The 19,350-nt window shown below is 50.0% G+C and overlaps 1 protein-coding gene across 1 annotated transcript in view; it reads right to left on the bottom strand.

The window, feature by feature from the left end:
* Positions 1-408: 408 nt before the first annotated feature.
* The window catches only part of ELP3 (elongator acetyltransferase complex subunit 3), a 123,293-nt gene continuing 104,351 nt past the window's right edge, over positions 409-19,350 (bottom strand). Inside the window, exon 15 of the mRNA XM_019537218.1 lies at positions 409-1,553. Coding sequence (XP_019392763.1) covers positions 1,477-1,553 — 77 coding nt within the window. The 3' untranslated portion in view covers positions 409-1,476. The remainder of the gene's footprint in view (positions 1,554-19,350) is intronic.

Below are 19,350 nucleotides of genomic sequence, written 5' to 3'. Positions count from 1 at the left end.
GAGCGAGCTTCTCGGACCTCACGAGAAAGAAGCCGTCTGTTTTTATTCCAGCATTTTTGAGATGTGCCAGTTAAGTGGGCGATACAAAACCACCTCCCAAACGCAGGGAATGTGAAGCAGCCTCTCTCCAAAGCAATCAGGGCTCATTTCCTCTGGCTTCAGGTTGCTACAATCCTATCCATTCCCTGTGTACCAAGAGGTCTAAGACGTGTAAAAGTTACGACCCACCCTTCTCTCTGGCGTACCCATAACCCCCTTCCCTTCCCATACCCGCAGCCCCTTCTCTTTTCTCCGTTTTCAGCAGACTGCTTGTGGACACGCAAGGAGGTTCAAACGGGCCCAGTCTGTGGCTCACACTGATCCGTGCGCATTTCAACCTCTGAAATCTTAAGGAACATCACACCAGAAGCCTGCGATAAAAATTTTATTGCCGGAGTTGGCAGTGAGCCGGCAGACGTCAGAGCAGCGCTAGCCCGTGACCACACCAGTCAGTGTTGCGAGGCAGCAATAGATCATGGTGGCACTTTCGCATTTCCTGAACGGCGCTCAATCAGAGCTCAGCTCACAGCCGGCACGTGCATCAGAGCAGTTGGTACTCGAGAAATTTCCAGAGGACTTGGGGCTGAATCATTTAAAAGAACATCATTTAGAAAATGGCAACCTTTGCACAAATACCTGTCCCCGATTTCCCCTCAGCCTGAGACCAAGAGCATGTTCGCACTGAGGCTAGTGGAGTTCAGAGCCAATGCTGCTTCTCCCCCACCTGGCACAGGTGCTGCTAATGCATCCCCCTGGGTTTTACTGGATGGGTCCCACTGAACTACTCAGGCAGCAAAGCGCCAGGGCAGCGCTACAAACACACTGCAGCACGGAGGGCAGGAGCAGCCCACCGTATTCCCGGCTCCCGAACAGGCAGCTGGGCAAACGCAAGCGAAGGGGCTGAACTGCAGCTTACCCCCGCCCCCAAAGCCTGTAGGCTGGGTCTCATATCAGACACTTGTTTCAGTTGGCAGGAAAAGGGGAAAAAGGCTTTTGATGATCCAAGGCCTAGGCTCTACCTCAGGGCAGGACTGCTGAAAACGAAAATCTAAAAACCTTGACAATATGCAGGACGAGGGTCTATATATGCCCTGTCCCCACTGTGTCTGCCAGAACCAAATCCTCCCGCTTTGTGGAGGGGGAAAGATCAGCGCATTACAGCCAACTCCGGAAATCCTGCAGACTCGCAGCTGTTAGGAGAGCGGCTGCCACAGAGACAACGGGTGGATCTAGGGAGAACCCCCCCCACTACGGACGTCCCATCTCCTGCACGAAACTCCAGCATCAGCATATACTTTACAGCGAGGGCACACTGGTTTTCAGCTGGTTGTTTCTCCCCAAGCTGTCTGGCCAGAGCTCATCCTGCACCATCTCCTCCTGGTTCCCAGCCACGCGTGCAAAGTGGAGATGTGGCTGCAGCATCTGTGGCTCAGGGCGTCAGTCCAGCTTTTTCACCATGTACGGCCCTTCCAGCTCGTAGCCGATCTTCCTGTAGTAATCCCTAGTGCCAACACCTGCAAAAACAACACGAGGCAAAGCTCATCAGTCATGGGGCACGCAACACAGAACAGAGCGACTCTCGCCTGTGGGAGACCGAGTGAGCGACACGGCACGGCTCTGCTTTCCTGCAGGACTCCGAACATCCAGGGTCTAGAGGAGCTGGAAATCACTCCCATCAGCTGAGCCATGGCCAGTTACCCACGTTCACCCTGCTGAGCTGGTCGGTGAGGGACCAGCACGGGGAGCCAGGGACCTCTGAACAGGCTGCGTCAGCACAAAGCCATCCAGCACCAGAACAGAAAGGAGAGCAAGGAAAAAATTGTTCAGCCCTAACATCTATGAAAAAAAAATAAAATGCCAAGGTAGGTTTCACCCCAAGCTTTCCCCAGCCTTCTCTCTGGGGCCACGGAGAACCGCGGTGGACCCGTCGCCGTCAGCCTGTTCCCAGACTGCCTGAGGAAGCAGCTTCTGTAAGAAGAGTCGTCACCAGGCCAAAGGCTTCCTAGCACTGGCCCAACGCACGTGCTAATCCAGGCATGAGTGCTAGTCGGGGCTCTGGTTACCAGGGGCCTGGTGTGACTGGTCCATTGCAATGCAGCAATGGAGACGACACACAACGTACTCCTCAAACTGCAGCTACGGCACGTTTGCAAAATGTCCCCGGCTGACCATCTCTACTGGGTCTGGGGCAGGTGCTCCAGACAGTCAGTTGAGGCAACACCTCTCCCCCCGCTAGGGCAGCAGGGTGCCCCCAGCTGGAGGGAGACAGACACCTTAGGGGGACCCAGTGGCGTGACTACCACTCGTTATGCTCCGGCATGACGCCAGCCAGTGGCTGCCCAAGACCTCTGGAAAGTGGCTCCTCTCCAGGCAAGAGGCTCAGTCCTCGGGGCTGATTCCTAAGCCTGCCTACAAGGGACAAACGTGCCGCTGCACCCTGGCACCTGCTGCTAAGGCACGTGGTTGCCACCACTTTCACACGGGCCTTACTGCAAGTGCCAGCCAAGGGGAGCCAGGTGCCTAAATCCCTTGGTCTCTCAGATTCCAGCTGCCAGGACATCCAGACTCAGGTGGGCACCGACTCGTGCGCCAGATGGACAACGCTCAACTTTCTGGGGGTGCAGCCATTCTCCCAGGTTTCTGCACAGTCTCGCACCTACCTCTTCCCTGGAGATGGGGGGGCAGCAGTGGTAAGCAGAGCAAGGAGGGGTTACAAGAGCAGCCACTGACTGCGCCCAGCAGCCAGGAGCTCGGGTCAGCCTGAGTTTAACAACAATGAAGAGACAAGCTCTTGAGAGGAAGAGGCCCGGCTGCAGGCAGCAGCACCAAGAGCTGAAGAGCTCCACACTCGGTAGTCTCCATTCAAGGCCTCCCAGAAACGCCAGCTCCACTTCAAACGCACGAGAGGGCTCTGCAGCCGCGATCTGACTTCCTCCCCAGGAGGGGAGGCCCTCCAATGCCATTGTTCCTAGCCAGGCTCTTCCCCCGCCTTCCTCCCTTAATTAGATCGCGTGGAGCCGACTCCAGGACAAGCCTGACCCTGGTGGCTTTTAGATAACATCCTGCAGAGGGACAGGCCTGCTACAGGAGAGCGCCGTGCTCCCCGCCTCGCTCTAATTACCCGCAGATGCAGACATTAGTCACAGACTGCAGGTGGGAGGAGGATCTCCACGCTGCAGCAGCATCATCCAGCCGGAGGAAACGCACCGCTCTGTTTAAAGGAACCTGCCGCACTGAGCTCAATCCCCACCCCCCGGTTAGCTCCTGGAAGCTGCAGCCCCTCCACGTCAGTTCACACTCCTGGAGTCAGCTGCATCAATCCCCAGACACAGCAACCCTCCTGCCCCACACATGCAGTACTGACAGCAAGGCTCCTGGAACCACATTAATGCTTTGAGCAGTTCATTAAGCTCTTGGGTCCTGATGTACGACAGCACGGCAGGATGCTCTCCCCGTGTGTCCTAGAGAGAAGCTGTAAGATTCACGCCAAGACTGTGCAAAAGCAATATGCCCACTAATCCCAGGTGCTAAGCCTGTGACACCTTGCGCCGGTGTCTCAGAGGTGCTGAGTGGTGGCAGCTGCAATTACGTGCCTCTAAAAAAAAAAAAAATCACAGACAAAAAGAGGTGCTGGCTGAGCCCAGCCCAGAAGCCAGGCACTGCTGCACTCCTTCCTCCAGCCCGTGCTGGCCCATGAAAGCAGCCTGCTCTCTTCTCACATTTCTCATTTTGCGGGGCTGCACCCAGAAATCCTGGAGCTACTCAGTAAACTAGTGCCAGGCTGACTCTCCCTTGCTGGAGGGCAGTGGGTTCAAATCATGACCAAGTGTCACTGCAGCCCGGCTGGCCTGCTGCCCACAGTGGCATTGCAGACGATCGGGCTTGCCGTGGAAGCCTTTTGTTCAGAGGCAACAATTACCTCCACAGAGCCGTGTCCTTCAACGGGAAAAGCTCTTCTGAAATGGATGCGGAAAGCAGCACACGGAAGGGGAGCAACTCCTCTGCTCCTTCCTCCAGGGATCAGATGCCAAGTGTTAGGAGCCTGTGTGCAGATGCACAGGGTGTGGACAGATCAAACAACCATCCTAATTTAAAGGGAGAGGGACTTTCTGCACATTGAGCTGGTTTGGTGCAACTGTGTGCTCTCCTGCAGCAAACAGAAGCTAATCACAGTCATTTGGTTGCTCTTTCCTTTGGGTAAACTGCCCTGACTTATCTTGCACTTGCTGCGAGACAGAAGGGACGTACAAAGCAGTAACAGTGCATCAGCATGCTTGTGCTCACGAGCAGTAAGTCCCTCCCCACTTCCACTCAGTGCAATTGTTTCACCTGTCCAGACCTAAAATTATCCTAGTCAATAATCCAAAGAATGGGTGTCTGGCGAAGCATGTCAGAGAAACCACAGCACGCTCAGAGGTAGGTACTGAGATCAGAGCAGTGCATATGGGGAAAAACCCAGTGCCAGATTAAGGAGCATGAAGTGAGCACTAAGTAAAAGTGAGCACAAAGCCAAATACAGGACCCTCTCTCTACACAAATGAGAAGCTTAAAAGTAAAAGCAGGTGAACAGTGTGACAGGCGTCGGGAGGTTAACACAGGAGGCACTCCCAACGAGGAGCAAGGGGCAAATCAGGGGGACACTAACAGCTGCCAATGACCTATACCGGACGGAAAAGTGACGTCACAGCCACAGGGAAGCAGCGCTATGCTTGGCAGACCCTACCATATCTAATGTAATAGTGTCACGGTGTAGACAACCATAGGGGAGCCTCCGCAGGGGTGTGCATTTTAAGTCACAAGAATACAAATCTTCCTGCTCTATTACTGTCTGTCTGGTCAGGAGAAGGATGACGAATGTGCAAGGGTAAAAAAACAAAACAAAACAGCTTAGACAGTGCATAAGGCCCCTGGCACACATTCATGTAAAGGAGCCACAGGATCTGATCCTTGATCCCAGCAAGCATGCTTACTACCAGGCCACATGCGCATGGCAGGAGGCATGATTCTGGGACCGGATCCCAACTCCGCCCTTTCTACTTGCTAGTGATGGGATCATGAGTCTGGGATCCTTCTGTACTGGTAAGTTGAAAGCTGGGTGCCTGCAGTTCCAGGGCTAGGGCAGACGATCGGACCCTGGTGCAGTCCTGGGCTAGAGACAGGAATCAGTTGATTGTCAGCCCTGACCCAAACTTGCTCCGTGTTCAATTTAAGGTGCCAGAAAAACCACCCATGAATATGTTCTACGTTATACGAAGAACATTTTTATGGCTGGTTTGCCATTTTATGGCACCTTTTAAAAGGTGTGCACATGTAACACCCTTGCTATTTATGTCATAATTAACATATTAATTGTGGCATAGATGTAACACACAGAGGGTGCCTAATAGTCCCGTCACTCCAGATCATGCTCTAATATTGATCCTCTTCAGCAGAATATAGTCTAGGATAACTTGTAAGTAAGAATCAAAGATGGGACTGCAAAAATATTTTTTGGAACATGCACGTTTCATTGGATTTGCTGGGTTGGGTTTCCAAAGCAGGGCTGAATTACTCACAGGACTTGGCTTTGAAACAAGCCCTGCTCCGTGTAGCTGAACCCGATTCAAATGGCTGAGAGAGTTCAGACCGAAGCAACATTAATGCCCACAATACTGATGTCTCTGGGTTAATACAGTCCAGTCTCCAAGAACCAGCGCTCTGTACGACACAGGTGGGGCACGAACATCGTCCTGAAAACCTCTACCAGGCTTGGCACAGCACACGGCTGGTTGTTTCCTAAACAATTTAACACAGGGTAAGAACATCTTCCCACCAGGCGCATCTCCACGCTGGCTCCCCACAGCAAACAGAGCTATAGTCAAAAGTTCTTAAAGGAACGAGGTGGCCCTGTGCCTGCTGGGAACAACATGACCCAGGTATGTCAGGACAACCATCAAAGGTTGCAGTGCAGGGAAGGAGGGGCAGAGGCAGTGCTGGGAGTGGCAAACAAGTAATAGGGACAAAGGGGTCACGAAAACTAATCCAAGTAAAGGGATAAGAAACTGTAGCCCCTGTTTAGATCATGCTTAACACAGTCCGTGGATCATTTCTTGTCTCACAATTGCCTGTTCAAGTTCATTTTTAAAGTTTTGTTGTCTAAGAGCAGCCACTCCCAAGGCCAGTGAAGGACAAGAACGTATACCCGGCTCAGACACCGTGGTATTAAGCACAGCATAACCAACCAGAGAACAGACTGAAAAGGGCAGAAAACATCAAGTCCTAAACTTTCCCTGGCTGGTAGATAAGGCAAAGAGGCAGCCCAATTTATACTTCAACTCAGTGAAAAGGAAGCGTAGAGAAAGGTGGAAAACCGGTCTAATTACACATATCCGCAGCCCGACAGTGCCCTTTTCTGCCCAAAATGACCATCTATTCTTTTGATTCAATCCTGCCACACAGAACCATCGTTTGCCCTCCTGAAAACTGCTACCACGTGCCCCAAGCCTCCTTTCCTTCAAGCTAAAGGAGACCTGCCTCTCGCAGCCTTTCCTCATCCAACCTGCCTTCCAGCTGCCTTATTTCTGTTGCCTGCCTCTGGCCTCTCTCCAGCTACTCCACATCCTCCTGAAAGCACGCACCACAAAACGGCTCGCTGTTCTCTGAGGCCTCCCTGGCACCGAGAGGAGCGGCACTGTCACCTCCCTGCTTTACAGCTCACACTTCTGTCGAGGCTGCCCACAATTACATTTGTCTCGTTTGCTACTGCAGCACATGGATGACTCGCGTTGACTCTGCAATCCACCAAAACCCCCGGGGATCGCTGTCGGCCACACTGCGGCCCAGCCGGTTGCATCTGGCATTCTTCCCCAGGTGTAGCACCTTGCACTTATCCATACTGGGCTGTCTCTAGTCTAGCTGTCCAATCTATAAAGATCCTGTTGAAATCTACTCCTCTCCCGCAGAGGGTCTGCAATCCTTCCCAGCTCTGTGTCATCTGCAAACTTCATCAGGGAACTCTCTATTTTGGCATCTAAATCATTACTAAACATGTTAAACAGCACCAGACACAAAACAGACCCCTGTGGAAACTCAATTGAAACCTCCTGCCATTCTGACATTAATCCATTTATAATTATCCTTTGCTTGCCATTAGACCCAATTATGTATCCACCTTAGTAATTTTATCCACCCCACGTTTCTCCCATCTACTTACGACAATGTCGTGTGCGACTACATCAAAAGCCTTACTGAAGTCCAAGTGTACTTATGTACATGTTTCTTTTACTCACTCAACTCATTAACTTGCTAAAGGAGATCCAAGAACGGTCCAGCCAGCTTTATGCAAGAATTAAAATCTCTACCGATGGGGAGGTTCAACATGCATCTCACAGCTCCTATCTAAATATTTCTTTAAAGCATTCAATGGCATCTGCTTCCACAGGAACAATGAGATGGTGAAACTCAGTTCAGGGGGGTGAAGGGGATACTGCAAGCCATTAATGTGCCCCAAAGAACTTTAATAATGGGGAAACCCCTGCTATAAGTTTTTTGTAAAAAAAAATTACTTCCTCATTACTAAGTCCGTTGACTTCTGCACAAACCCAAGAAAGATGTGAGAACTCCCCAAGGTCCCCCACTACAGACCCTTAACCCAACACCACTAAGCTGAGAAGATGCCTGAACAGTTCCTGTGATTCATGCAGACGCTGCCTGAATCACAGAACAGTCGCATCATTTCTTCCAGAGCCCCCCAAAATTCACCTAGTCTCAGCAATATATGCATCTTGAAGCTTCCCCACTCTGACAGGAGCGGATGAGGCTGCTCCATGCACATCAAGCAGGTGTGTTTCTGCGTTTGCTGCAGGCTGCGGAGCCACGTACAGGCCTCTCCCTGCAAGGGTCTGACACGCTGCCTTTGCTACACTGCAACCTCTGATGGTTCATTCAGAAAAGCCGACAGAAGGAACCACAGCACGACTTCACCCTCACATGGGCAAACCCTGCTGAAAACAAGGCACCAGTACACAGTGATGGGCAGAGAGAACTGGCAGGGGCTCTGGAGGCCGGTCTCGTCACCAGCAGAACAAATAACCAACCGTCAGGACTCAAGAGAAGGAAGTGAGGACTAAATAAGGTAAGAACCCCAAGCGTGACATCCCAGACCGACACACCAGGAACTTCCCGAGTCAGAGGAGAAGCTTGCTACATCAAAAATCAGTGAACCCAGCAGCTGCTCGCCATGGGACTCTGGGCTGTTCCCCAACAAAACCAGATTTTCAGAACTCAAGGCAGCAACACTGCTGGATTTAGAAGCATTAAAGCCGCCTCCAATACTCACACCTCGATACAGGACTGCAAATAAAGCAAATAGCTCAAACGGAACAGCGAACTCGTGACAACTCCTGAGAAGCTAACGAAGTTATCAGTCTAAAGCTCTTATTGGGAACAGCCTCTTACTCTTGCAAATAATGTTAACCAAGTCAAGGAAGTCAGTGGAAGTGTCCAGCTGAGTACGGTTTGGACGATCTGGCCCCAAGCGCGTATCAGCAATAAGAACGCACGTAACTGAGCCACGCCACCCTGCTCTTGGCCTGTACCCGTCTTTGACAGCTCTCATACCACCTGCCCAGAGGATTTTAGTTCCTATGAAGCCACGCTTGGGACCAGGGAGGCTTTTTACCCCAGGGTCAGATCAGCACAGAGCATGGGGGGTTTTGTGTTCTTCTACAGCAGGGTATGGCTCTTTCGAGTGGCAGGTCACTGATGGTACTCGCCCCCCCTCTATCTGGGGCAGGTTCAGTGCTTCTGGTGCCTTTGGGCGATATGCCTTGAGGCTGTGTGACAGGGCTCGTGGTGCGGTTTTAGGAATAGGTTAGACTAGGATTTGTATGGGATAGTTTGGATCAGGACAATCCTGCCTTCAGAAGGGGGCTGGACTAGATGACCTCTGGAGGTCCCTTCCAGCCCTATTTTTCTACAAGTCTATGAAAGCACCGGGCAAAAAGTTGTCAGGTCCCTGGTCATTCTCATCTAAAATGAAGTACCTCCATTTAAAATCTGCAAAGAAAGAAGAGCTTGAACAGACTACAGTAACTCCTGGGACCGTTGCATTGTGAGAAACTCCTGGTAAAATATTGGCTTAGATTCTTCTCAACCAACTGCTCTTGCACTTGCTGCATGGCAAGATCTCAGTGCTGTTTTACAGCAAGCTGGGGCAGAGCAGACATGATTTCTGGTGTGCGACAGATCAAGACAAATGTCGGAAGCACAACTGCAATCTTCATGTGGCTTTGACTGATATCAGCAAAGACGTGGATAGTCGGTCAGGTCTCTGGAGCCTGCTGGACAGGCTCAGGCGCCCTGAAAAGATCCTCGCTGTCTTGCATCAATCCCATGAAAGACTGCAGGGCAGAGTAGGTGTTGACAATGACCCTTCTGTGCCTTTCCCCGTCTCCCGTGGAGCGAAACAAGGCTCTGTTCTGGGACCAACCATTTGCTTGGTTCCCTTCGGCACCTCTGGAGATAACAGCTGCTATATCCTCAGTGGTGAGATATTAAGATCCTGCACCTCTGGACACTCAAGTTGTGGGAGGTTGTGAGCAAGACTGAAAAAAATCTCTGCCCCCGCTCTGCAAGCTGCCCTACGCAGGTGAGTATGCATTCATGGCCTGTTGCAAACAGGCCTTGCAGATCTGTCTTAGCGACGCCGCAGCAGCTGTAGACAGCTCCAGGCTCACATTTAGGTTAATGGAGTTACATGTCAGTAAGAAACCTCTGGCTACGGTTCCAATCTGATTGCCAGAGAACCGTCCTGCCAAGCTCAGCAACAGAAAACACGAGGGAACGGCCGACCTGACGCCGCTGAGGTGGGCATGGGAAAGTCAGCTGAACTCCTGCTGTGCCTGCAAGATGATGGATTAAACAAAGCTGCAGCAGAGGCTGTGAGCACAGCCCCTTCTCCTGAACTTCACCACCAGACCAGGCAGTGTTCACACTGCTGCCTTTCATCTGGAAGGAAGCTGCACGTGAAGAAACAAAAATCAATCAGTAGCACGCAACCACAGAGAGTAAACAACAGCGCGAGCGTGGAGGAGGTGAAACAGCATTAGCAAAACCCGCTCAGCAATGCTGAACTGGGAAAAAAATAAAATAAATGGAAGCCACTGCAAGCCACTGAATACAAGTCAGAGAGCTTTGATGCTGCAGCTAGTTATTAAATTAAAAAGTGGGATAAATATCCCTAAATGAACCATGAAAAACAATTTTTAAAACACATTTTGGGCAAAAATTTTAATGCACTCAAGTCACGTAAAAGCCACCCTTGAAACTGGATATTAAACCGCTCTCCGCTACCTCATGCTGCGAGAGCTGACAGAAGATGCCCATCAGCAATCCCAAATTCGGCATGCTCGAGAACAAGACGTACCGGGGGCCCCATACAGAAATTTCCAACTACTGACATTTTCTGTGCCTTCTCTTCATTTCTCAGACCTTGAACTTCGAAACAAGACCCACAACTGCACAGACAGGTCTCCCGGCTCAAGGTGAGGAGGTGGGCAACGGCAGCCGCGCCCTGGCAAGCTGAGCGAGGGGCTGGCTCGATTCCCAAACTCGGCCCCTGACCCTGGGAACGTCATTTATTCTAAGCATCAGTGCTCTCATTTGTGAAGTGGCAGAAAGGCACTTTGAGGTCTATGGATGATTATGCCAAATTTTGGTATCGCTAGCGAGTGGACAATAAACCCCCGCAGCAAAGGAAGGGTATACTCCATATCTGTTCTCCTAGACGGGATGTGTGTGGGTGAAAGTGCACGGCTAGCAAGGAAGGAAAGCTCTGGCAGGTCATTCATGGATTTTCCAATCTATACTTCAACAAAACAAAAACTTAAATGATCGGGATTGTCATCAATGGCATTTAGAAAAAAAATACACTGAGTAAAAACTAATGACAGAATTAATGAGAGAACTTTGGAGCAGTCAATTTTTGGGGTGTCATTAGCACGCAGTAGATGCACTCATTACACTTGCTCACTTGCCATTTAAAAAACAGCTCAGAAGCACCACGGAGCCTCCAGATGGTGAGATTACATCTCATTGATCTCATAATGCAGCAGCAATATTTCATTAGCGACTACGAGCCCCTCCCGCTCCCAGCAGCGAGAACCAACTTTTGCAGGGAGAAGAGTCACCACAGCAAACTGGGAGCTTAATTTTGGCAGATGAAACCAGAGCTAATTCCCCTTTGGCGCGTAAGCCATGCTCACAACATACCCTCAGCTCCACATGACGTGTTTTCCTTTAAAGAAACAGCGCCCTCACGCACACTACACTTGGTTCGATGGATGTGTCCACTGCACACAAAACATACCAAGAGTGCTCTGGTGCTCGCGTAGTCCTATTTTTGGGGCTAAAAGTTCGGGAGAGCCTCCATCTAGGGCCAACAGGATATCCCAACGCTTTTTTCTTGTTGCTAGATGAAAGATTCACCCTCCAGCAAGGTCCTTTGGGATTCAGGCCAACTCATAAAAGCTGCCTGGAAATTCATGCTCAATTTTTCTTTATCCTGCGCACCAGGCTCCACGGTCCATGAAGCAACCCTGGCACTTGCAGCACCACCCGCCTTCCCTGGGCAGCTCTTCCAGCAGGCTCATCACCAGCATCACTGCCCAACACGAAGATCCCACCAGCCATGGGAGGAGTGCGCTACATCCATTTAATACTCGGTAGTTTCTTCCGAGACGTCCATCTTGTTCACTAGCAACCAGAGTGAGATGCCTCACTTGCTAATACGAACTGATTTGTATGGGGGTAGTACATGCAGTCACAGACCTGGGTCCCGCTGTGCTAGGCGCCGTCTAAACACCAAGCATCTTTCCCAAGAAACTTCCAATTTATGGAACAGGTCACCAAGCAGGACAGTCTTGATTTTTGCTTGGTAATTACCTAGCGACAGCTCTGAATTTCCATGCAGGTAGACAGCCCAGTGTCTACTCTGAATGCCCACACCAGCTAGTTCCCCATCTACAACGCTACCTAAACACTATTCACTTCAAGGGTCATTGAGCGTCAGAAACAAAAGCAAAGGTCACCTGAGTGGAAGACGTTTCTCACTGGATTTGTTGTAGGGCAGAGGCCCAGCAAAGGATGCCACAGTGCCAGGTGCTGTACGTACACCTACGCACAGACACAGAGGCAGCCTTTATCCTGCCGTGCTTTCCGTGAATGCCGAGAGGCTTCACGCCGAACAAAGAACATGGGAAATGGCAGTAAAAAGGGATACTGATGTACTGCCAACTTTTCCTTGGCTTAACTTCTCTGGTGAACTGGCTAATGAAACAGGCCAGTACTGCTTGAGATCACTGGCTCTTAACATCCCCCGTGCAGAAGCCCACCGCTCCTCTCCCGTCTTCAGCCCACGACCACTCAGGCGTAGACCGTTTCTGGCCTGTGTCCATATTAATTTTCTACTTGAGAGAACACGAATAGAAACCTGGTCTGGGGAAAAACTGATCATCTTGGTGCATAGTAATTAGCTCATAGCACAGAAGCGTAGTGCTGCCAGGCCTCGCGCTCCGGAGATAAGTCTCCTACGTCACTGGAACGGAGAGTGCTGCATTTACGCCTTGCTGCAGGGGGACGTGAAATAACCCTTCAAAAGGCGAGGTGTGCCAGTGCAGAGGCGCAGTTACTTCCTCCATTTCCAGCTGCTGTGTTAGCTATGGATGACGTTGTTTTAAAAGGGCATTGGCGGTGGACCTAGGGAATAAACACCATAAAGGAGAAAGGAAGATGCGACCCAGAAGCATCTTGTTTTGTCCACCTGTCCCCAGAAGTGGCTGAGGTACTAGCTACCAGAGATGGAGAGAGGTAGTCTGAAGTCAGAAAGGTATGGGTGTCTCCACTGAAACACACTGAGATTCCTATGCCTCCAACGGGTCAGAACAGGCCAACACCATCACGTTTGGACTAGCCTTGGCCTCTATAACTTGAGAACGCAAGTGAAGAGCAGGTACAGTTAGCTTTATGCAGTGCAGATGTCTACTTCTGATATGAGAGAGAGAGAGTACCATGAGGAATATGCATAAATCCCCCCACCCACAACCCTAAACACTTGCTGACTTCAAGCCTGCCTAACCAAGCGGCTGATTGAGTAGCGGCATGGCTCCACTGCAAGATGTCTTCGGTTGCACATACTTCCACTGAAAAAGATGGCACCCAGGATGTCAGAACCAAGTCGAGTCATTATACCTCGATTCCCATGTTCTTCATGCCCTTCTGGCCAAGGTGGCCTCAGAAATTTTGACTAGAAGCCAACAGGCCTATATGGCTCTTAACTCCTCTTTCCCCCATAACCTAATCCTCATAAGCAACATCACGTTCAGATCACGTCAATGTGACGAAGTGATCAGTAAAGCTAACCGCACTTTATCGTGCATTAGCAGGTGCGTCACAAACAGGGCCAGGGAGGTGATGCTTCCCCTCTATTGGAGTACTGCGTTCAGTTTTGGGCACCGCACTTCTAGAGGGACGGGGATAATCTTGAGAGGGTCCAGAGGAGGGCCACTCGGATGGCTAGGGGCCTGCAGGTAAGGCCCTACGAGGAGAGATTGAGGGACCCCGCGGGACCTCTTCAGCCTCTGCAAAAGAAGGCTGAGAGGTGATCTTGTGGCCGCTGACAAATTCAGCGTGGGGGACAGCAAGGGATAGGAAATGCTGTTTGCCAGAGCACGCCTTGGAGTAACTAGAAATAACAACCACAAACTGACAGAGAGCAAATTCAGGTTAGATGTCAGGAAGAACTTCTTTACGATTAGGATTGCCAGAATTGGGAATGGGCTCCCAGGGGAGGTGATGCTCGCCCCTACTACTGGGGTCTTTAACGGGAGACTGGACAAGCACTTGGCTGGAGTCATCTGACCCCAGCGCTCTTTCTTGCCTGGGGAGGGGGTCGGACTCTACAACCTGCCGGGGTCCTTTCCAACCCCAACATCTACGAATCTCAGAGCCAGCTCCATCCTGGTCTCCCTGCAGACGTCTGGGCATTGGTAACATCCACCTTTGATAGGCGCCTTATGACTGTACCTGCAGAGTGGCACGTGTTATTACATGGGACTTGGAGCAACTTGTCAGAAACCGCCATTTCAAAACCACTTTCCTGACAGGAGGGAACAGAAAGAAGAAATGGCCAAAAAAGGAAAGCGTTACTTTCTTTTAGATTTCACAGCTAGAAACAAAGGTTACAAAACTTCTGAAGGAAAGACGACCTAAATTAACAGAGAGTTTGGAACAGGCTGGCGGCTGAAAGCAACCCGCTTCAATCCAGCCGCAGCGTTGCAATGGTCTCCAACAGTTCACAACAACCCAACACCGAGTTACGAGGCACCGGTGGCTTGTAGGAGCAGGAGAACTGCTGTACGGGCACAGCCTAGAGATCCTCCCAGCCCCAAATCCTGGTCTCCAGCAGTGGTGCGTTTCCTTTAAAACAATGCCAGGGTTGCGTGCAATTAATGTCCGCTGCGCTTTGATGGGCAAGGACCAACAAAGCAGACTGCTTCTGGGAAGAAAAGCACTCCTGAAGCTGCCCCTAGATGCACATTTTCCACTGCACAAGGCTCCTCTGAAAAGGAGAAAAAACCATTGCCCTCATTTGTTTTTCCAGTGCTGGTACAGTGCAAGACTGCTGTATTTTAAAGATAAAGGTATCAAGTCCCTTAATTTTGCCGGTCACCCGTTTCTATGAAAGCTCAGGCAATTATAAAGCAATGACTTGAATCTCACTGATCCTGCTTATTGTAAACTGCAATAACCATTAACTGAAATAGTGACATCAATCAGAATTAATCCAGTTTCTAGTCAGAAGAAAAATCAAGAGCTCATGCTCTATGCATTTATTTATCCACATTAAGACACTCGGATCATTTAGGTAAGTAAACAAGCAGGACTTCCAACATCGACCAAGATACACTCATCATATTTCTTAGCTCCGTCGGCTTATAATCACTCCACGGCTGAACTGTAATGACAAGCCTGTGATTTTGTCGTGCCTTTTAGAACCAAAACCTCCTCTGAGAGTCCTGCGATGAGCTAGGACTCCTCTGCGTCGCTGTTTATAACCGGTTATTTTCTATGGAGTTAGAGCAAAAAGAGCCAGTTAAGGGAAATTAAGCAGGAAAAACAGCCAGGAGGCCTTGATGGAAAAACAGAAAAACTGTTAAACAGGAAACAGCCTCTCTTATCCAGTCCGATCCAGACTAAGAACGGCTTAACCTTCGCCACAGCTAACACTACGAAGAGAGGACACCAAAGCCCCAGAGGGCATTAGCCAGGGAAAAGGAAGGGCCGAAAAGGTGCGTCAGCTCCCACAGGCTGACGGAGGCAGGTCTTTAGCAAGCCGGTTGCAACTGCAGGTGCCGAGCCCACGAGACCCGTTAGGTGTCACAGCTTGCAACCGAGATGGAAAAGTACTGGGATGCGAGGTGCCACCCCAAAGAGGAGCATCTCGAGGAAGGGGTGCGCTTGGCACCTACTACTTCTCAGAAGGGGTGGCCTGCCCAGGGACTATGAAAACATCATCTCTGTAAAAGAAAATACATGTTTGAAGCTGCCTGGAAGGAGACTGTTGCTATAAATTCAGCAACAAGACACAAATATCCTCGCTCCTGCTGAGAGAAACTGCTTTGCCAGGATACAAGTACTTTAACCTATGGACAACAGGGAGACAATGAATTGAGATTTATTGGGTTTTGTTTTTGTCTGAGAGGGAAGAAGGAAAAATAAGTACTCCAGCCAGGTAAGCAAAATCAGCACAGGGCAGGAACATACACATGCAATTACAAATGCTGATAGAAAAGCAGACAGTTTAGCTCACACCTCCCAGGAGCTCTGCAATAATGGATTGATGCCTCAGGGGTCTACCACTCACATACCCAAGCCTGCATACTAATATACTGCTCACATCAGAAGAGTAGAAAGGCAGCACTCATGCAGAAAATTACCTTAAATGAGCAAAGGCTCCATGATAAACAAGTCCTTTGCTTTTTTACTCTGCTCTTTGCTGTCGGGTGTGGGGGCACTCCCTTCCTTCCTGCTCCGGACAGAGCGCATGCTTCTGGCTCACAGCACAAACCTTGCAGAGGGACACAAAACCACCCTGGTTTGGGGAAATGCTTAATTCTGCCCGGTTTGGCCGAAGCCTAACACCCGATCACAACCGAGGGATCGCGTCTCTTCCGATCGCTATCCTGCCAGGTGGAAAGCATCACAACGGTGGGAAGCGTCTGGCACTGCTGGATGACCCGAGGCTCAGAACAGTCTATTATCAAGGATGTGAATACAAAATTAGCAACACCACTTCGCTTCCCCTGCAGCCCACAGCAAATGAAGCGAGTAAAAGGAGAAATGGTAAACGAGGGGCACGAGGCAGGTTGTTGCTCACCAACATAGCTTGGCTGCACCCCCTGCCTCTCCGCACGGCCAGGTGAGCGAGGCAGGGCCCGGGATTTGCACCATGCACTTTCTAGGCACTGCGGAAAGCAGTTGTACAAGTTGTACCGTCTCCCTCACCTTCAGCAGTTGCACGTGCCTGACAGCCAAAAAAACTTCCTACAAAAGAGCACCAGTCAAACTTGGATGCCTTATGTACAGCAGGAAAAACAAAAAGTTTCAGGAAAGTCTCCAGTGAGAAATTCAGACAATTTTCCACAGCATAAAACCTCACACAGGCCGCAGATGGGAAGGGATTCAGATATGTGGTGCGCGTTCCTGGTAGGGAACCCCGTCCAGTCTGCAAATATTTCAGCGCCCTGCCTAGCGATACGCCTCCCTGGACGACACTCACATGGATGCCAGGTCACAAGTGTGCATCGTGGGAGCGGTGCAGAAGCAGGAAGCTAAGCAGAGCGCTTCTTCTACCAAGCCAAGACTAGGAGGTTTCACGGGACAACATGCTGTTTAACAGCATTTGTAAGTGGGGACTCTTCCACAGGTAGGCTGTGGGTTACGTGCTGGTAAAAAAACCCAACAGGCTGGGGGGTATCCCATTCAGGTTGTAAAAATGACAATGAAAACTTCTATCCTCAAACCCTGAAAATAAAAACAAGACAATCTCTTAATGCCTGGAGTTGTGAAAACAATCACGATGCAACAGCAAAGTAAGGATGTGGGTGGGCAGGACTAAAGAGGCACCCAGTGGAGAGCAGTGCGGACCTTTTGCTTCAGCTGCATCTCCTATCTGAAAACAGATGCAAACGGGAGGCAGAGGAAACGAAAAGTCAGCTGCTGCCATTATTGCCGCATGCGCATGGTCTAATGGTTTTGGGTTTCTAGAACAAGCGCCTGCCCCAGACTCAATTCCCCCATGGCAGAGCTTCCAGGAGACCTCTCCTCCTGCCCAACACAGCACAAGTTCGTGTTGCTACCAACACCGAGGGAAAATGCTGAAGAGCTGGGGTCCAAAAGAGATGCTGTGTCCACACCCTCCTCACACCTACTCTAGTCCTTGTAGATTGATCAGATGCATTCAAAAAATATCTAGCAAGGATGGTTAAGCAGTGGAGAAAAAAACATCTTACCAAGAGAAGTGGCTTGAGTGGACTAGACTCTACACCATCTGAATTCCAAAAATCAACAGTGGCTCTTTCAAAAACGTACGTTTTAGCTCCACTGGAAGTCGTGGGATTCCTGGATATCGTTCTCTGACCCACGCTACACGGGCAGATGAGGTGATCTAGGCCTTTCTGGGCTTAGATTAGCGGTCTAAACTAATTCTGCAGACCAAAGAATCACAGGCTCGTATCAAATGCTGCCCCCTTTCAACGTCTGCATCAAAAGGGTGCCTTACCAGTGCAGCGCCCGCTCCAAGTTATTGCTGATTATTAACACTTCAAAGGGAAATCTCATCAAACACTTCAGCGCTGTATGCAGTAATTATACCACAGCAGCAAGGATGGGTTTCACTCTGGCTCTTCCACATCTCTCATCAGCTGCCTCTAGTGAAACAGATCGGTTACAAGTACTCAAACACAAGGCACTTGGTCCTCCAACCTTTCTATTTTGGGCTGCTTTTTCTCTTACAAGTAACGATTACCTGCAGCATTTCTATAAACGAGGGACCAGAAGTGCAGGCATCCTCTCAACAAACCCTAATGAAGCCCCTCACCCCTGACCAGCACGGCTTCAAGCTTCAGTCCTGGGCCTCTTCCAAGGGCGTTCTGGCAGCTGGCAATCGCCGAACCCAGTCTGGGAATTAGCTTCTAGTAAGAACTACGAAGGAGCAACCACCCAAGTAACAAACTGCTTCTCGACTGACTTGGAGGCTAATCACACAAGCAAGATTCAATGGGAACAGGTGTTTGCACGCACCACGGAATTGCTCCCTTTGAGCCAAGGGCAGCCCCGTGACTCTTACCATCAGATATTGTTTCTTATAACTGAATTTAGTGCTGGTGTCAAACTGCAGATTTGCTTTAATGGCATGCCAAGTCTTCTGTTTATCCCCAAAGTACCTGCAGCAAGGACTGCTGTAGGTGCCGTGTCTTTCCCACACCTAACGTGACAGGGAGCTTCCAGCATGCTCCACGAGGACCACCATTACGACGGGGAGCAAATTACTCCTTTATCAATATGGCAAAGTCTGTGTACTTTCCCAGGAGGCTATAAAAAGGGATGCACACTTAGAAACTTCTTAAAAGATAGACCGTAAAAGAAATATAAAACCGGCAGGCTGGGGGCGGGGTTGTAAATGCACAGAGTTCTGGGCATTTATTATTGCTTGAGCAGGACAAGAAAGTTTGGGAAAATACCAGAGCAAACGCTTGGTAGAGGTACAGGAGGGGAGGGCAGGAAGTGGCCAGCATCAAGAACAGAACTGTACCGTTAACAAGACAGACTTGAGAAACATTTTCAGAGGGTGTTCACAGCCGACAGCTCCTCTCTGGACACCAGTCAACGTTTTCCTGCACATGCTGACAACTTCAAACAACAACAGGCTCCCAGGTTGGTTTCAAACGGTTCGCTGGATTTTCAAAATTAGCAAAAGGAGAGTTAATCTACTCTAATGCAAAGTGGAATTCTGGCTGCACTTTTATCCAAGATAAAACCCAACGGGAGAAATAAAATTCATTTGATGATATTTCCCAGGTAACAGCTGGAAAGCACCTGTTCTTTGCAGATGCTTTAGCTTTTTCTCATGTTGACACAGTGCACAGACTGAATACTGCACCCTGGAAGAATGAGCATATATGCTGCTTAATACAATTTCACGTTCTCCTCTATAAGCAGCAGGAAAACAACCCCTACAAATGCATTCATTTGCAAGTGAAGCTGTAGTACTGT

The sequence above is a fragment of the Crocodylus porosus genome, unplaced genomic scaffold (genome assembly GCF_001723895.1).
Source record: "Crocodylus porosus isolate Cpor-Errol unplaced genomic scaffold, CroPor_comp1, whole genome shotgun sequence".
In the NCBI taxonomy this organism is placed as follows: Eukaryota; Metazoa; Chordata; order Crocodylia; family Crocodylidae; genus Crocodylus; species Crocodylus porosus.
The sequence above is the reverse complement of the archived record's forward strand: the minus strand, read 5'-3'. Positions and strand labels throughout refer to the sequence as shown.